Genomic DNA, 19767 nt, shown 5'->3' on the forward strand with positions numbered 1-19767 from the left:
GTACTGGGGGGTGTGGTGTGCGCGCGCATGTGTGTGTCCACGTGCACATGGATGTACTAGGATGCACATATGCCGTTTCTTATTGTATTTCAAACATGAGGCTTATTTTTAAAATGCTTGCAAAATTTGCCCAAAGAGAGGAAAACCTTTAAATTGGTGATTCTTAAATTTTTGTGGGTGTATCAGGATCAGATATAGTCAGCCTCGGATGGGGTCTAAAGTTTGAGAGGCAAAGATTTAAATAAATTTCCCCAAAAAGCTACTTTTCTTAGATCCCCTGATACAGATTACAAATAAGGCTATTCATGGTTCCGTACAAAAACAAATGAATATAGTTTTACCATTTGTGGAAATCATAGTTTTGAAGCTGGGAAGAAGGCCTGTGTATCACTATCTGCTCTATTTTTGGAAGTAATGGAGGAAGTGTTTCAACCTGATTACTGCCTGTGGAGTGAGGAATTTCTTAGTATTTGACTGACCGCCTGCTGGCACTTTATTTTCTTAAAGCTCTTCAAGTCATTATAAGAATCACCCAGCGGTTTGAAATGAAAATGATGTCTTACTATAAAATGCCAGCTATCTATGGTAAAAAGATTACACGCCATTTAAAAATATAATTGCCATTCCCCACTCCCCCTTACATCCAAACATCTCAGCATAACAGAATCCTTGCAGACTGAGAAGGAGCACTCAAGGTTCAAGACTTGCAAATTTGAGAAACTGCATCTATTTTAAGTGTTTTAATAGTCCAGATAATTATAACTTCACCTACTGCCCTTTCCTTTCTGCCTACATCCTGGTCATTTTAATGATGCAGTTTGTGTATTGCTGCTGATGAATTCTGCCCGGTGCAAGTTATTTATTTATTTTTCCCTGAGCTGGATTTTATCCTCTGTTTACTTATCTTGGTGTTCTGTTTCCTTTCTGAACGGCCACCAGACTTTCCTTTACATGGCCATTATGTAATGCACAGCAGGCCAAAGGAGCTTGGGGACTCCTGCTGTGGGAGCCCTGTTTGGGTAAATGTCACCTCTTTAGACAAAGAGAAACTTGGCCAAATCACAAATCCAGAAAGAGCTTAGATTGCCACATCTTTAACATTTTATATGACAATTTGAAAGTCTATGTTTGCTGCATGGTTTTGAAGTGCTAACTGGTATGGTTAGGGTTTTTATTGCATTGCTTGTTACTATCCTTGGGGTGAAGGTGGAAAGGAGCCAGTTGGGGATAAGTAATCTGGAGTCCGTGCCCTCCTGCCCCACTTCCCTCCACAGGCTTACGAGGAGCTGGGACATGTACCTAGGAGAAGAGAGCTCTTCTGTAAAAACGTTGTTGACTTCCATGAAAATTAGTGTTGCCACTGGAACTTAATGGGGGTGCAGAAGAGAGCCTGCCTCCATTGACTTGTGGGGGAAAGTATTTGCGTTGAGTTAGTATCTGTGACAACAAGCTAGGGTTTAGGTACTGTTTTAAGAAGTCTTACTCATCTTTAGGCTTATTTATTGACCTTAAGAACGTTCTTAGGCAGTAAAGCTGCTTCTCTCAGCATCAGGGCTTCCATCAGGGGCCCTGGCCTTCACTGATTTCTATGCTTGGCTGCTGACCCTGGCCTCCTTTCTAGTGAATAGGAGTTGGGGTCAGTGTAGAGCACTTCCACGTGGACTGTCCCTTCCCACCTTTCCTGACATTTTGCTTTAGTTGGAGACCTTGCTGGCTCTGAAAGGACTTAGCTCATCTTTGTATAATTCTGCTTGTTTGGACCATGATTATTGTCTAAGGACTTGATCCAAAAGAGGGTACCCCTAGCTACTGGGGAGAGCCTTTTAGCTTTCAAGAATGTACGTGCAAATTTAAGGCAACTGTCCTTCCCTGTTTCTCTTGTCATTTCTCCTGTGTCCCCTCCAGTCTCCCTCCCTTCTCCTTCTCACTGGCCACAGCTGATACCCAGAAGGTTGGCTCTTTTTAAGAGCACACACAGCACAGTGGGCGAGAGAATAAACTTTGCGGACAGGTTCCCTGGGCGCAAGTCTGGCTCTGCCACTTCTCAGCTGTGTACCCCTGGACAAATTTCCTTGACCCTTCTGTGCCTCAATTTCCTCATCTGTAAGAGAGTAAAAATAATAGTACTTACCATGCTTAGCACAAATAGCTATTATTGTTTCCTAAATACACTCTTTTAACAGCTTTATTGAGATAGAATTTATAGCCATGAAGTCCATCTGTTTAAAGTGTCAACTCAAGATTCTTAATATGTTTAGAGCTGTGCCAACATTTCCATATTCTAATTTTAGAACATCCCCAAATCATCTACTAGAGGCCCATCCGCACTCCCTCCTTGCTGTCCTTCCCTGTCTGCCAGGTAACCACCCATCTACTTTGTGTGGATTTGCCTATTCTGGACGTTCCTGTCAATGCAGTCACACAACACATGGTCCTTTGTGACTGGCTGCTTCCATTCCACATGTTTCCAGGGCTCATCCATGTTGCAGCATGGATGGGTCGTGTATTTAATTCCTTTTGATTGTTGAATAATATTACATCGCATAGGTATTTACCACATGTTGTTTATCCAGCCATCACTTGACAGACATTTGAGTTGCTTCCGCTTTTTGGCTCTTAGGAATAATGCTGCCATGACCATTCATGTACAAATTTTTGTGTGGACATAACCCACACATTTCATTCCTCTTGGACATATACCCAGGAGTGGAATTAATGGGTCATATGGTAACTCTGTTTTAACATTTTGAGGAACTGGCAGACTATTTGCACCTTATATTCCCACCAGCAACCTATGAGGATTTCAATTTCTCCATATCTTTGCCGGCACCTGTTAGTGTCTTTTTGATGATAGCCCTTCGTGTGGGTGGTTTGGGATGCGTTATCTCATTGTAATATTGATTTTTCTAATGACTGATGTTGAACATTTTTCATGTGCTTATTAGCCTAAATATACTATTGACTATATGAAAACTGGCTTATTGGTTTAGAGATAGTAGGGATATAAGAAATATCAGTCTCTGCTTTTATAAAGTTTGCAACCATGACAAGAGTGAAGATAGTTTCTGAGTCAAGCATACGTAAAGAGTCCTATCTGCATCTCATTAACAGTGAGAAAACTTTAGCTCTAGATAAAGCTAAGTCATCATTAGTGTGTGGAGTTTAATCATTTCCTAATAGGTTTATGTGTAGAGAGATCATTTTGTTTGATTTCATCTCTACTTGCTTTTGTGTTTTAATTTTTACAAATTAAATTGGTAACGTGGAAAATGCCTTTGTTGCCATGCTGTGAGTTCCAGTTTGTTCTCAGCAACTCTTAGAAGATTGAAGTCAAATGTTGGCCATTTTTCTCCCTTTTTTTAAAGTTTTTTTTTTTTCCCCCATCTTGCCTGAATTATGTAAGCTATTCAGCTGGCCACTTAACGGTGGTTTTTCTGTAGCATTGGTGAGTTTATGTAATTTTGCTTATAGGAAATTATATATATTCATTTTTATACCTCAATTTACCCTGTCCGTTGAATGTTACCGGCACGAAATCTGTGGCTATGGCACTGATTATCTCTGATGGCTTTTCTAATAGTGCTTATCTGCACGTAGCTTAATCTTGGGTAAGAGGCTTATTTGGTGCATATTTTCTGGTTTTTGAAACAGAAACATGAATTACTGCCTCTGATATAAAACTCACCAACACTAATGTTAATATTTTGTCATGTAATTATGTTTCTGTTCATTTTTAGTTTACATTCTGAACCAGAGGGCCAGTGGGCAGAGTGCATTTTCATGGAATAAATTAGGCAAAGAGGTTTGACCTTGATACTACCATTTACTGTCTCTGTGGTCTTGAACAAGGTGCCTAATCTCTTTCTCAGTTTTTTCATTTGTATAATGGGCATAAAGTATGACCTCTATCTGATGCAGTTGTTGGGGGAATACCTGAGATTTTGTTTATTAAAACATTTCTTCCTGGGTATGCAGTAAATGCTCAATAATTGTTAGATAGTAGCACTAGTACTACAAATAGGAACTATAACCTTGTTGGCTCCTCTGTCTGATCAGGAGATAAGATGCGCATGAAGAGTTAAATGGTACTAGGAGGGTTAAAAGCTCAGTAACAGACAGCAAGCTTGTTGGCACGATGGCACAGGAGCTTGTGTTCTAAGGTGCCGGTGACCCCCAGAGTGGACAAAGTTACTGCCCTAAAGCGATGTGAGCCAGGGGCTGAGGCAGGTGTGTCTCCATCCTGAAGCGTGGATAGATGTATGCCTTAAGGACTTTTAACTGAGGTAAAGTTTATAAGTGGTGAAATTCACAGATATTAAGGGTACAATTCGATGAGTTTTGACAAATGTATAGACTCATGCAGCTACCACCTCAGTCCGGATGGAGAACGTCTCTGTCACTCCAGCAGATTTCCTCATGCATGCCCATTCCAATCAATCTCCGTCCCTGTAGGCAACCGTTTTTCTGATTTCTTTTCACATAGATTAATTTTGCCTGTGCTTGAATTTCATATAAAAGGAGTCATGTAACACGGGCAGTTTTATGTCTGGCTTCTTTGACCCAGCATGATGTCTGAAATTCCTCCATTGTGTTGAGTTTATCAGTTTGTTCATTTTTATTGATGTACATCTCTGTTGTTTTCAGTTTAGGGTATTATAAATAATGCTACTATGACTATTCATGTGAACTTATTTGTGTGGATGTGTGCTTTCTTCAAGAAATATCTCTTGAAGAAATATCTAGGCCTAGAACTTCTGGGTCATTGGGTAGATATTTGTTTAATTTTATAAGAAATTGCCAAACCTTTCCCCCAAGTGCTCGTACCATTTATACAGTCTGCCAGTGACGGGAGAGCTGCCATGGCAACACACATTTGCCGACATTTAGTGTTGTTTGTGTTTTTCCACTGAGCCATATAGTCCATAGTGGCAAATGATGTTAAGCACTTCCTATGTGCTTGGTAGCTATTTGTATATTTTCCTTTGTGAAATTCACGTTCAAGCCTTTTTGCTCCTTTTACTAAAGTGTTTCTTTTCATCTTAATCATTGAGTTGTGGGCGTTTTTATATAATTTGGATACAAGTTTTTTTTAAGATCAATGTAACCCCCAGAATATTTTCTTCCACTTTGTGGCTTTCGTATTCCTTCGTTAACAATGTACTTCACAGTGCATTTGTTTTAATTAAGCTTTTTTTTTTTTTAAAGGTACTCATACATTCAAAGGAGTTATTAGAACTAATACAAAGAGATCCCGTGTACCTCTGTGCCCTTTACTCAGTTTTCCCCAATGGAAATATCTTGAACAATTATTTATTGCAACCAGGCAACTGACATCCGTGCAGTCAACATAGAGAATCCCTTATGTTGCCCTTCCAGTGTCCTCCACCCCCACCCCGCCCCCATTTCTGGCCCTTGCAACCCCTAGTCTGTTCTCCATTTCTATGATTTTGTCATTTCAGCAGTGTTATATAAAAGGAATCCTATTGTATGTGACCTTTGGGATTAGATTTTATTTTTCACTCAGCAGAATTCTTTGGAGATTCATCCAGGTTGTTGTGTGTATCAGTAGTTTGTTCTTTTGTATTACCTAGCGGTGTGCTATGGTTTGGATGTCCTATAGTTTGTACAACTATTAACCTTTCAGGGACATCTGGGTTCTATCCAGTTTTTGCCTGTTATGACTAAAGCTGCTATTAACATCTTGTACAGGTTTTTATGTAAACAGAAGTCTTCATTTCTTTGGGATAAATGCCTAAGAGTGCAATTGCTGGGTCTGTATGGTAGATACATGTTTAGTTTTATCAGAAACCGCCAAACTGTTTGCTAGAATGATTGTATTACTTCATGCATCCACCAGTAGTGTATGAGTAATCCAGTTTTGTTTTTGTTTTTACACCATCAGCATTTGGTGTTGTCCCTACTTTTTTTAATTTAGCCATTCTGATAGGTATGTGCTGATAACTTATTATGGTTTTAATTTGTATTTCTCTAATGATTAATGATGTTGAACATCTTTTCATGTGTATATTTGCCATCCATAGATCCTCTTCAGTGAAATGTCTGTTTATCTTTTGTCCATTTTCTATTTAGATTATTTGTTTTGTACAGTTAACTTTTGAGGGTTCTTTATATATTTTAGATACTAGTCCTTTTTAGATATGTGGTTTGGACATATTTTCTCCTAATCTGTGCTTGTCTTTTTATCCTCTTCACAGAGACTTTTGGAGAGCAAAGTTTTATTTTTTTATTTTTTATTTTTTTTTAATTTTTTTATTGGAGAGCAAAGTTTTAAATTTTGGTAAGATTCAATTTGTTGTTGTTGTTGTTGTTGCTTTTAATGCATTGTACTTTTGGTGTCAGGTCTGAGACTCTTTGCCTAGCTGTAGATTTTAAGGATTTTCTCTAATATTTTTTCTAACAGTTTTCTGGTTTTACACCTAAACCCATGATCCATTTGAGTTAATTTTTATATGAAATAAGAAGGTTAGGTAGAGGTTCTTTTTTTTTTTTTTTAATCTTCTGGATATTTGGTTGCTCTGGTGCCATTTGTTTTAAAGACTATCTTTCCTCTTTTTTTTTTTTTTTTTTAAGATTTACTTATTTATTTGGGAGAGAGAGTGTACGAGTGGGAGGGGCAGAGGGAGAGGGAGAGAGAATCTCAAGCAGACTCTGTGCTGAACACAGGGCTTGATTTCATGACCCCGAGATCACAACCAGAACAGAAACCAAGAGTCAGATACTTAACCAACTGTGCCTCCCAGGCACCTCTATCTTTCCTCTGTTGAATATGTTTCTCATCTTTGTCAAAATCAGTTGGCTGTACTTGTGTTGGGGTTTTTCTAGGTTCTCTATTCATTTCTTTGATTTAAAGTTCTACCTCTCTGCCAATACTGTACAGTCTTTTCCCTCCCTCCCTCCCTCCCTCCTTGCCTCCCTCCCTCCCTTCCTTCCTTCCTTCCTTCCTTCCTTCCTTCCTTCCTTCCTCTTTTGTCATTCTAAATTGATTGTAGCATGCTCCACTCTTTAGTTGAAAACTTCAAGCATAACCACTGGCTTAGGTCAGGCTATTTGTGACAATTGATTTCATTTTTAAGTCACTTAAAATTTTTACCACAATCAAACAGAACTGGAAGGCCAATAAAGGAAAATAAAAACAAACTCAGAAGTCCCCAGCTCCACTCCTCCCTAAATTATTCTTCATTGAACGCTAGTTCTTGATTTATCAAATTTTATCATTTTTTCCCTTTTTTGTTTTTTTGTTATGAAGATGAGGATTTCACATCCTTATATATCCTTGCTTTCCCTCCTGTTTTCCAAATATAATTATATCAGAATTTTTAGTTAAAGTGGTGTAAAATGTTTGAGTAATTTTCTGTCTAATATTTTGTAGTTACATTTCCTTTCTTGTTCAAAGTATTTTGCTTTCTGCAGTTAATAATTCACTTCCCCCCACCTATTTGTCTTTGTTCCTATTACTAATTATTTGCAGACTTTCCAACTCCAAAGATTATGATTTTCCCACCCAGCCCAATGCATCAGCTTTTCTTTGTTCTTAAAGATGTTGCTCTGGGAGTCATCTGCCATCATGCTCTTGCCTGACCCACCTGTGCTCTAGGTAGTCCACATAGATGGCCTTTCTCTTCGCTCCTCTCCAACATGTATCTTGTTTCCTAAATCCCACCTCTTTCTCATCCTTAATATATACTCTAATTTTAGTAGAGTACATCTTTTAGTAGTTTCATGAGAAAGCATGTATGGGAAATATTTTTTGAGACCCTAAAAGTGTTAATATATATTAATATGAAAATAATACGTATCTTTTCATGCTTAATTGATAATTTGAATGTTGAATTCTGGGATACAAATATTTATTCAAAATTTGGGGCAGTTGCTCCATTGACTTCTAGCTTTGACTATGTTGTTGAGAAGTCAGATGACATTCATATTTACAATCTTTTAATGTGAACTAGTTATTTATGACTTGAAGATTTTAGTATCTTCTCTTTATCCCCAATGCTCTGAAATTTCATAGCAGTGTAACCTGATATGGGGATTTTAAAAAATTCATTATGCTATGCATTTAATAGGCTCTTTAATTTGAATATTTATGTCTCTCAGTTAAGGGAATATTTTGTGTATCAATATTTTGATAATTTCCTCTTTATTTTACTCTGTTTTCTTTTTCTGGAATTCTATTACACAGTGGTTAGAATTTCTGGACTGACTGATATTCAGATTTCTTATCTCCTATTAATACTGTATTGTCTTGATTTACCGTAGCTATATAATAAGTCTTAAAATCAGGAAGATTGATACCTCTCATTTTCTTATTCACTTTTTTTTTAAGATTTTTTTTTTAATTCATTTGAGAGAGACAGAGACAGAGAACAAGCAGGGGAAGAGGCAGAGGGAGAGGGAGAAGCAGCCTCCCCCCCCTCCCCCCCGCCCTGAGCGGGGAGCCAGATGTGGGGCTCAATCCCAGGACCTGGAGATCATGACCTGAGCTGAAGGCAGATGCTTAACCATCTGAGCCACCCAGGTGCTCTCTTCTTCATTTTCAAAATTGTTTTAGATATTCTAGTTTCTTTGCCTTTCTATATTAATTTTAGAATAATCTTGTGTATATCTACAAGGAATGTTGCTGGTGTATTAACAAATTCCATTAACCCTATATATCTGCTTGCATAGAATTGACTACTATGTTGAGTCTTCAAATCTATGAACATGGTATATCTCTAAATATTTGTTTAGGTCCTTTGATTTCTGTGATCAGCATTTTATAATGTTCAGAATAAAGATATATTTTGTAAAGTTTATACCTAAGCATTTCATTTTATTTGGAGTGATTATGAATGGTATTGTGTGTATAATTTTGGTTTCTACTTATTGGTAGTTTATAGAAATGTGATCGATTTGTGTGTTGATTTTGTATCCTACAACCTTGTTGAACTCACTTATTAATTCTAGAAGGGGTGTGTGTTTGTGTGTGTGTGTGTGTGTGTGTGTGTGTGTGTGTGTAGCTTCTTTGGGATTTTCTACAGACATAATCATGTCATCTACAAATAGGGACAATTTCATTTTTCCCTTCCAATATGTATGTCTTTTATTTATTTATTTTCTTCCTTATTTCAGTGGCTAGACCTTGAATAGGACTGATGAGAGCAGACATTCTTGACTGGGTACCAAGTTCAGGGGAAAGGTATTCAGTCTTTAACTGTTGAATAAGATGTTATTAGATGTAGATTTTTGGTAGATTTTCTTTATAAAGAAAGTTCCTCTCTATTCCCAATTTGGTGAGTGTTTTTTTTTCTTCTTAACTTTATGAATGGGTGTTGGATTTTGTCGAATGCTTTTTCTGCTGTAGTTGATAAATCACAGATTTTTTTTAGCTCATTGATATGGTAAATTATGCTGATTGATTTTTCAAATTTTGAACCAGCCTTGCATACCTGGAATACATTCCACTCAATCTTGGCATATAATTCTCTTAATACATTACTGTATTTGACTTGCTAATATTTTGTTGAAGATTTTTGTGTCTAAGTTCAGTAGAGATATTGGTATATAATTGACTTTTTTGTATTATCTTTGCCAAGATTTTATATCAGGGAAAAACTAGGCTTAAAAAATGAGTTGGGAAACATTTCTTTCTCTTCTGGTTTTTGGGCAAGAATATGTAAAGTCAATGTTAATTCTTTAAATGTTTGATAGAATTCTTTAGTGAAACCATCTGGGTCTGGAGGTTTTTCTCAGAAGCTTTTTAATTACAAATTCAATTTCTTTAATTGGTTACAGGGCTATTCAGGCTGTAGATTTCATTTTGGCTGAATTTTTGTAGTTTATAGTTTCTCAGGAATTAGTTCACATCTTCTAAGTTCTCAAATTAATGAGTTTAAAGTTACTCATTGTATTCCTTTTTTAGTGACTGCAAGATCTGTAGTGATAGCCCCTATTTCATTGCTGGTATTGATTTGTATTTTCTCTATTTCTTTCAATCTTGCTAGAGCTTTACACTTCTTTTTCCTTGAAAAACCAGGCTTTTGATCCATTAATTTTCTCTCTTCTCTCTCTCTCTCTCTCTTTTTTTTTTTTTTAAGAGAGAGTATGAGTGGGGAATGGGAGAGGGATAGAGAGAATCTTAAGCAGGCTCAATGCTCAGCGTGAAGCCTGATACAGGGCTCAATCCCATGACCCTGAGATCATGACCTGAGCCGAAGTCAAGAGTGGGATGCTTAACTGACTAAGCCACCCAGGCACCCCTAAAAATTGAGCTCTTAAGTAAAAATTAGAATTTTGGAAATTTTGTATATGCCACCCTGAGCTGGACAGTTCCCATTATTTAGGGATTTTTCTGATGAGATATGGAGCTGTATTAATGTGTGATACTTTTTATATAGCATAACGAAGTATGTCAACATTTGGAAGAGCTACATAACTCAGCAAACCAACAAAGTCATGCAGGCATAAGAAATCCACTCAAAGTGTGAGATAAGCCGAAAGATTGTAACTTTGCCAAAATCAATAGGCCTTATCTATTGGAACTTTGGTATCCATAAGAAGTTCCTTTCCCATGTAATTTTCTTGGTCTAAAGTTAAATCTTTACCATTTAGGTACCTTTTGAGTCCCACTTTTGATGTCAGTACATACGTGGCATAAATTCACTGTAAGCATATAAGCAGGGCAAGGTAAATCACCTCTGAATTTCTTTTCTTGGACTTTTCAGCCTTTTATTTAATTTGAATTGGACTTTTAGGATTATTTGAAAGAAATAGTGTGCCATGTTCAAGAAAAATGTTGGTTATTTCTGATAACTCTTCTCTCATTTTGGTTGGTCCTACTTTTTCACTACAAACCATAGAAATGACAATTTAGTCCAATTCTACTTTGAAATAAAATATTGGAGAGCTGGAAGCTTATTTCAGTTTGGAGAAGTAGGGGAATTGCTTTTATCCTTCTCTCTCTTCTTATTATTAATTTATATGCTGAAATATATTAGCATAGTGCAGGATCAAACCAGTACATAAATACAACCATTTATGTTTCTGCCATAAGCTTCACTGTAGTTTAATCTCACTGAAAGCTTGAATGGTTTCTTAGGGGAAAATACTGGAAGGGTAGGTTTATCCCATGAGTTCCCTTAAATATGCTGTTAATTCGCATTGATTTCAGAGGAAACAGATAAGCAGTTTGACTTCCCCCTGACTGAATGCATCATCAAGCTGTTCTCAGTACTGTTTAATGGAAACCTGAGGGCCCCTCCTGCTTTCTGGGTTTTCATATGCACAGATGCCATGAGAAGACTGCAGACACTACTCAGAGAAAATCCCACACTTCCTGATCAAACTTTTGAGTCCAAAATGATGACTTTATGGTGAGATCTGGGAATATATACTGGGAGCTTTTTTCTCCTTTCTCCCTTCTGATTATAGTGCCCTCCAGAAGACAACGGGACAGAGCCTCAGGCGAGGGGTGAAGTGTACTTGCTCATATGGTGTGCTCAGGCTCCCCTAAGTCCCTGACCAAGCTTAGCAGTCATGCCACCCCACACCAGGCCATCCTTCACCCTCAGAGGCCTCTCCAGGGCGGCCAGGATGCTCCTACAGCCCCGCTCACCTTTCACAGGCCAGGCGCGCGTACGCACGCGCACACACACACACAGAGGCTTGCACAAGTCCACTTTTAATTGGGGTGGAGACGTGCAGTAATCTAAAAACAATCTCATTTGTCATCAAGGATGGGATGGTTCCTTAACAAGCCTTCAAATGCCTTTGAAAGCCACTGTGCGGCATGAGCAGCAGTAAGAGATGTACCTGAGCCCTCACGTCTCTGTGAGACCTTGGAGCCTCGGTCCCTGGGAAGCCTGAGTCAGGCCGCCCCGGGCTCCCTGGGCGCTGATGCCCCTTCAGCTCCTCGCCTGGCTGACTTGTAGACACTTGAGCCATGGGACATCCGTGGCCGTGAACCCGTCGAGGGCCCCCTCAGGCAGGGCTTCCTGCCTCTGTCCTCTTGCCTCTTGTTGGCCAGCGTCACGCTTCCTGGACTGTGGCTCCTCACGGCAGGGACCAGCTGTATCCCCAGCGCTGAGCCGCCAGGAGACACCCTGTGAATGCTTGGGGGGGGCGGCTTTGTGGCTGCAGAGCTGACATCAGCAACCCTGCGCTCCTGCCTGCGGCTCTTCTGTGCTGAGCTCTGTGGGGACTGGCAGGGTGGTGAGGCTCTCCTGGCTCCTGGAGGGCAGAGTGGCGACTTGCCTTCCGGGGAAACTTGCAGTCCCGCCCCATCAGACATGCTCGAGAGTATAAATATGGGAAACACGGTATATTTTGTAGTCATCACGTTCATTTTTTACCGTGTTTAAAATACATATATTTGTTCAACGGTAGCTACCTTTTGCCCTGAAATTTCTGATACTCATTTATTTTAGAAGGCAGTAGTGGAAATACATAAGGTGACATACAGAGAGGTTGGCTGATTTTTTTTTTTTTTAAGACCCACAGAATATGATGGGTCTGTCACTGGAAAATACTTATAAATATTTCTGATAAGCTAGGAGAATGAAGCCTGAGAATTAGCCCTGATGATAGAGCTGCATCCTCCTCCTTCATTTCACCTGTAGCCAGCAAGGGCTTCGGTAGGTGGTCCCAGAAAGCACAGCTTGAATCAGCTTGTTCTAAAGCACGTGGTGGACTCGGTCCAAAGGGAATTATCTTAAAAGATCATCTCATCATTGAAGGGCGACCTTTCCATATTTGCATATTTAACTGTAGTAGAACATACCTGATCATATTTACATTTTTACCTCAGAAATACACTTGAAATGCACAACTGTTGCCTTTAAAAAGATTAATACTACTATTATGAGAAAGCACAACACACTGTGAGGTTGAACTCCCAGCTTCAGTAGGTGTACGTAATGACCTGCCAGCAGCAGGGATTTGAATGACTATATTTACCAGAAAAGGATCTTCTACCTGTATTTTTCGGAATAGGTGTTCACAAATGATGCATTATGCCCTGTGCTTTTGTTTCTCACTGGGATTTGAAAAATAAAACTTTCCATTAGTTGTGAATTCATAAGCTTGGGGCATGAAAATGTTTGAATTTGATGTAAAAGAAGTTTTGAAAGGAAGATTAGTAGTTTAAACCAAAAGATTAGTCGCCTTGGGAAATTCAGCTGTCGAAAAAGCCGAGTTCAGTAATAAAAGGTCCTGCTCCAGCTGATTGCTCCATTCACGCTGCGATTCCTAATCTTTCCCGCCGGACCCTCGCCTGATCGACAGCGCTGATTACCAAGGCCTAATTAGCACTCATCGTCACTTTACCAGAATGTGTGGGGCTCGTCTGCCTTAGACACCCCTTGTCTGTGGTGTACTTGGCTCCTCTGCTGTGTGGGAGTTGATTATTATTTCTCATATTCATTATCACTTCAAATGGAGGAGAAGGGTGAGGTCCCAGAACCGATCACGATTATGCTGGCTCACCTCTCTCACTGGCAGAGTCACAGAGGAGCTTGAAGCTGGACTCTCTTGCCACCAGCAGTTGATTCCTATCCATTCTACCACGAGAGAGTTTCTGGTAGTAGACCCAGGATTTCCGTGATGGAGCAGATCGTTAAAATCCAGGGCAAGCTCACCCTTCTTCAGGGTAGGACACCTGGAGCCACAGGACAGGGTTCTTCTTCAGAGCTGCTTATTCCCTGGTTTCTCACAGAAGTAAATGATCTTTACTGTGGCAGGTGGGTTGTGGTCCCTTTGTAGATGAGCAAAAGATTATCTCCACGTCGGACAGGCAAAGTTAAATCCATTTACATTCTATCAAAACCTTAAAGTCCATTTAGGGAAGTGACTTCTACATCATAAAATTGTGATGTTATCTTAAGAGAACATTACGTGCACTGCTCTCCTTTGGATGGCCCTGAAGTCTGTGTTATCCAGACAGACGGGACTCTCTTGTTCATAACTGATTTATGTTCTATATAAAAGTATGTGAAAATGGAAATTTCAGAGTTTTTTGTAGTAATTCATTCCAGGGTCTTACAGTGTTCATTGTTAAGAACATAGAAGCTGTGACTTAATGTCTACTTATTTTTCCCAAGGAGAGGGAGAACTGCTATTCATTATTTGGGAAAACACACCTGTGCACGTGTACACACACACACGCATACATACATACATACATACACACACACACATGCACACACACCCCTCATCGAGCACCAGGTAGACCATTGACTTTTCCCTAGGTCAGAGTTTGATGATCTTATTTCAGAGGTAACTCAATCATTTTTGTCTTTATGGATCTTTTCAGACTTTTCTCTGTTCCATTTAAGGTATATAAGGATCACATGCTTTTGTCAGGGTCTGTGTGGACCTGAATACTAACGCTTCTGTCTCTTTTTTTGTCACCAAAGCTTTTGTGCTCTGTTGCTTTTATGCCCCCTGAATTTCATGATCTGCATGTATTTCAGTGGTAAATAGTGCCAGGTTCAGAGCAATAACGCTGTTATTCTGCACACTGGCTAATCTGTGTTACAATATTTGTATAATGATTGTCACTTACGTAAGATCCCAGAGCACGGACACATTTGCCTCCCTTCCTCCTATCATAAATGTTAGTATCTGCACTAACCACACTTCTGTGATCATTTGGATCACAGGATATTTGCTTGCCAGCTATATGAAACTACTCTTTATGAAAACTTCTTTTCCTGCTAATTCAGTGTGTGCAGCATAATTTGTACAGAGTATAAGCATGTTTAGTAAACTATGAATTCTAGGAAAAATTGAATTATGGTATCATTTACATTTAAAACAGTCATATAATATATTAAATTGATGATGCTCTGTCAGTTGTAAAACCAAATTCACATCCTTGAGTGTCTATTTTGAAGCTTTTTTCTTTTAAAAGATGTATTTTTTATGACTCATTTTTGTAGGACTCTGGAGCGATATGAAGTGGCGTTTCTTTCTCCATCATTAAATATGGTGCAAGCGGCAGGGCACTAATACAGCCTGGAGCTCAGTCAACCCCAAGGTGTCAAAGCTATAGTCATCACTTCAGCCTCATGAGGCCATGAGAGTGGACAGTTTTAGATGAAGTATGTAGCAAAGAGGGACATCGGACACGCTGTCACTGCTGGCAGTCAGCCTGAGGATGCCCTTGTAGCGTGGCTCAGAGTGGGTGGTGTGCAGTAGCACCTTGGGATGGGACGAGGATCGACTGCCTTCCTGTCTTTCAGTCACAAATTTCGGTCACAGTGCCTGATACTTTGCCGTCTCTGTTCCTGCATCAGACGTAGCCGTAGCCTCTTACGGGACAGCAGCTGTGACTTATTCTCGTTGCATTCCTAGCACTAATAACTAAATCACTGTGTGTGTGTGTGTGTGTGTGTGTGTGTGTGTGTGTGTGTGTGTTGAACAGAAAATCGCGCAAGTCAGAGACCTAAGAATCCTTCTTGACACCTCTCTCTCCCTCAGTCCCATATTCAGTCCATCAATAATTTTCTTTTTTGCTACCTAAATATTGTTTTAAAGCCACCCATTTCTCTCCATCTCCACCACTACAGCCACTGCTGTTACCTTGGCCCAAACCACTGCCACCTTTAAGAGCATTTGCCTGGATCACTGCAGTGGCCCTAACTGGTTTAATCCCACTGCTTGGGCCCATCTTAATTCCTTCCCCATGGTGTGGCCAGATGAGCTTTTAACAGCACAGCCTCTTCAAAGGCTGTCTGCTGTCCTTCCATAATAATGGCTAATCATCATTATCATCATAACACTGGCAGTACTTTGACCAAGGCCAGTGAATAGGGTATCATATAATTTATCATTCACACAAGGTCACTTTTGAATGTGAAGTAGCACCATTGAAAATCACACAGCGATGACATGGAAACAAGGATGTTCGCTTGCCTTGCCTGCAACACCCTGAGAGGCCTAGACCTTGTTCACCCTGCTTCCATTCACTCTGTCTTCTATGTGCCCATAGATCTGCTTGTTTTTCAGTCTTTTGTACTTTCCGGGGTTACTCACCATGTTTGCTACCACCACAGGGCCTTTGCAGATGACACTACTTGAGTTTTTGAATCCTCCTGATCTTTTAGCTTCTGCATGGCATCTCATTGACTAGGCTAAGCCTTCTTTTTTAATAGGCTCTTACCACATTCACAAATGCAATTTAACATTTAATTATTTGAATGAATACTAGTAAGAGATTGGCAATATTCTATTATCAATATACCAGTAGTAGAATGCAGTGGTCAACACAATGGCAAAATAAACTCTATACAGTTGGCCCTTGAACAACATGGTTTTGAACTGTGTAGACCCACTTATACATGGTTTTTTTGTCGTACAGTACTATAAATATATTTTCTCTTCCATATGATTTTCTTAACATCTCTTTTCTCTAGCTTACTATATTGTAAAAATACAGTATATAATACGTATAATATACAAAATATGTGTTAATCGACTGTTTATATTATTGGTAAGGCTTCTGGTCAACAGTAGGCTATTAGTAGTTAAGTTTTTGGGGAGTCAAAAGTTGTATGTGGATTTTTGACTGTGTGGGGGGTTGGTGCCCCTAACCCCTGTGTTGTTCAAGGGTCAGCTGAATATTTAAGTTCTGTATATTGGGGCGCCTGGGTTGCTCAGCTGGTTGAGCATCCACCTCTTGATTTAGGCTTGGGTCATGATCTCAGGGTCATATGATCGAGCTCTGCGTTGGGCTTCACGTTCAGCATGGAGTCTGCTTGAGTTTCTCTTACTCTGCCCCTTCCCTGCTAGCATGTGCACATGCATTCTCTCTTTCTTTCTCTCTCTCTCAAATAATCTTAAAAAATTAAATTGTATATATTAAGTACAAAAAAACCTAGCTATATGTACTCCAACTTAATGTAAAAATACAGTTAATATGCTATTAACAGCATACTGTTAATATGCTATTTGATGCTTAATTTGTTAAAAATACAGTAATTTAAAAGCCCAGCTTAGTAATTCCACAAATTTATCCAAAATGTGAAGTTAAGATATGGGTTCTTGAGAAGATTTCCTTAAGGAGAAACGCATGGCATTTAGAGTCATAATATATAGAATTCAGGGATTCTGTAACAGATTATCTGAGTTTTAAATGGTGATTTCACCACTCACTGGGTGGCCTTGAGCAAGTTACTTAGTTTCTTTGGGTCTCCCTTTACCCATCTGGAATATAATAAGGAAGGAATATAATAAGGACTATAATAGTGACATCTGTCTCATAGGGCTTTTGTGAAAATTAAATGAGGTAGTGCGTACAAAGCGCTTAGCACAGTTTCCAGCACATAATAAATACTCAATGAATACCAGCCATTGCTGTTATCTGTGTTGTTGTTATTCTCTTTATTTGTTCAGCAAATATTTTATTCAGTATCTACTTTGCCTCTGGCATTGTTCTAGGTTCTGGGATTCAGAAGTAGTCACTAAGAGGGCGTAGAATGCGTTGGTATAATCCATAAGTACTCTCATGTCGAGATCTTGTAGGTGCCATGACTGGAACAAATGTCATGGTTTGTTGGGGCATGTTGGTAGGGAGCGGTTTTGTCAGCTGGAAGGATGAGAGCGAGTCTGCTCACACAGAACTGGGGGCGCATGGGGGGTGGGAAGGAGCACCTGGCAAGGCCCGAAAGGGCTCAGCCTGGTTCAGAGTTAGTGTTCATGTGTGAGTAGAGAGGGTCGGGGGCCTGAGAGAGGCAGGTGTGCCAGGGGGATTGTGTTCGAAAGTGAGGAGCTAGAATTCTGTTTATTTTAGTGATGAAGAAACAGAAACCCACATGCCCTAATCAGGGTCATGTAGAAAATGAGTGATGGGGCTGGAACTAGAAGCTAAGTGTCCTGTGTTCATATTTATGTATTTTTAACTATTGAAGTGTACATACAGAAATTGCACAAATCTTACATAGAATAATTTTCCATGAATTTTCACAAAATTAAGTGCCCCTGTGTAATCACATCGGGAAATAGGTCCTGGTCTGCTCGCCATAAGCTGCCCTGTTACACCCCTACACCGTCCCTGTCCCCCTGAGGTAACATCTATCCTGACCTCTAAGAGCACAGATTAGCTTTGCCTGGTTTTGAATTTTCATGAACTTTTGGATAGAAGCATATGCTATAAACTTCTTTCGGTCTGGCTTCTTTCACTCCACATGTGTCTGTGAGATTCATAGGGGGGGCCAAGAGTTGTTGCATTCCCATTGCTGTGTAAGATTTTGTTGTATAAATACACACAGGTTTCCAGTTTTATAGCCCCGTGTGTGTGTGTGTGTGTGTGTGTGTGTGTGTGAGAGAGAGAGAGAGAGAGAGAGAGGTGGAAGCTGGATGGTGCTTCCTGTCATTTATGTACCCATGTTACTCTTGCTTATCCTAGTTTTTTTTTTTAACCGACTGAAGGTTACATGAAGAAATTTCTTTTAGAGCCTCTGTGTAGACCCTTGGTTGATACTGTGAAAATATAATGCCTAGTTAAAACCATGGCTTGCATGACCAGAGATTGCCCAGTACGCCTCTTTGTTTAACAGGTATTAATCATAAATAGAAATAACTGCAATGAACTTGTCAGATGTTTTTAAACAGTGCTGATCATTGAGCTTTCTGCCTTCTGAAATATCATCTAGGGTATTACATGTTTCTAAGGGGTCGAGGATTATTGGCTCCTTAATTGGGCCAAATAGCCATCATTTATACTTTTTAAAATTAGGTCTGTTTAAATAAGTGATTGATTAATTGGATGAATGCCATTTTCATGTGTACTTCATTCACTTTTTTTTCTTTCTCTCTTGCTCTCTTTTTTTTTTTTTTTGATATTTCAGATGATGTTGTGCCATATTTTAAAACGGAGCCAGGCCTACCGCAGATTCACCTGGAAGGCAACCGCCTTGTTCTCACTTGCCTTGCTGAAGGGAGCTGGCCTTTGGAGTTCAAGTGGATGCACAATGACCGTGAGCTCACCACCTACACCAGCGAATATAAGTAATTGATTGCTTGAAAATAAGATTCCATTTCAAGTTGATGTGTTTAGAATATTTGCCTTATTGACCATAATAGCACAAAGGGTGAAAATATTTGATTGAATTTCTAATGCATTAGGATTAAAGGAATAGAGTTAATTAGAATGTGATTTAATATTCTGATCTACATTGTATTTACACCTAGGAAGTCTATCATTATATTTGTAAAAGGAAGCCCGTTAGTGAAATTACCAGACTAAAAAAAGCTATAGTTACGGAGGAATGCAAGTAACAGCTTTAGCACGATAAATTTGCTGTCTTGTGGCAACAGCCCCACCCACCAGTATTGTTCGTATTTAACAAGCATGAATGTTTAAACAGAGATCTTTAAATCAGTAGCTTCTGGAGCTCTGAGCAGTCAACAGAAAATTTACCCGGCTAACTTTTAGAGTCAGGATGGGAGAAGATGAGGCTTTGGGGGAGGGACATGAGCAGAGTCTCTTGTTCCAGCAGCAAAAAAGGATGTTTACTGAACTCCTGCATGTGCTAGGTGTGGGGTGCAGGAGTGAGCATGATGGTCTGAGGCAGAGGGGAGGCTGAGATGAGGTCACACCTGAGCTGTGGCTTCTCCCAGGACCAGTGGTACCCGCTTGTAAACTTCCTGGTCTCCCTGCAGTACTCAGGTCTTTTCAGGTTTAAATCTATTTAGCTTCTGTTTCTATGTGAGGGTTATTGTAACAGATGCTGTAGTTCTGAGTAGGACAGAGAATTAGTGACTGCCTAA

At 39.5% G+C, this 19767-nt stretch overlaps 1 protein-coding gene across 1 annotated transcript in view; it reads left to right on the forward strand.

Annotated features, from left to right (window-relative positions):
* Positions 1–19767, forward strand: part of SDK1 (sidekick cell adhesion molecule 1) — an 860571-nt gene that overhangs the window by 319987 nt on the left and 520817 nt on the right. The window contains exon 4 of the mRNA XM_032394092.1: positions 18846–19005. Coding sequence (XP_032249983.1) covers positions 18846–19005 — 160 coding nt within the window. The remainder of the gene's footprint in view (positions 1–18845; positions 19006–19767) is intronic.

This window comes from Phoca vitulina, unplaced genomic scaffold, assembly GCF_004348235.1.
Source record: "Phoca vitulina isolate PV1807 unplaced genomic scaffold, GSC_HSeal_1.0 scaffold79, whole genome shotgun sequence".
Taxonomy (NCBI): domain Eukaryota; kingdom Metazoa; phylum Chordata; class Mammalia; order Carnivora; family Phocidae; genus Phoca; species Phoca vitulina.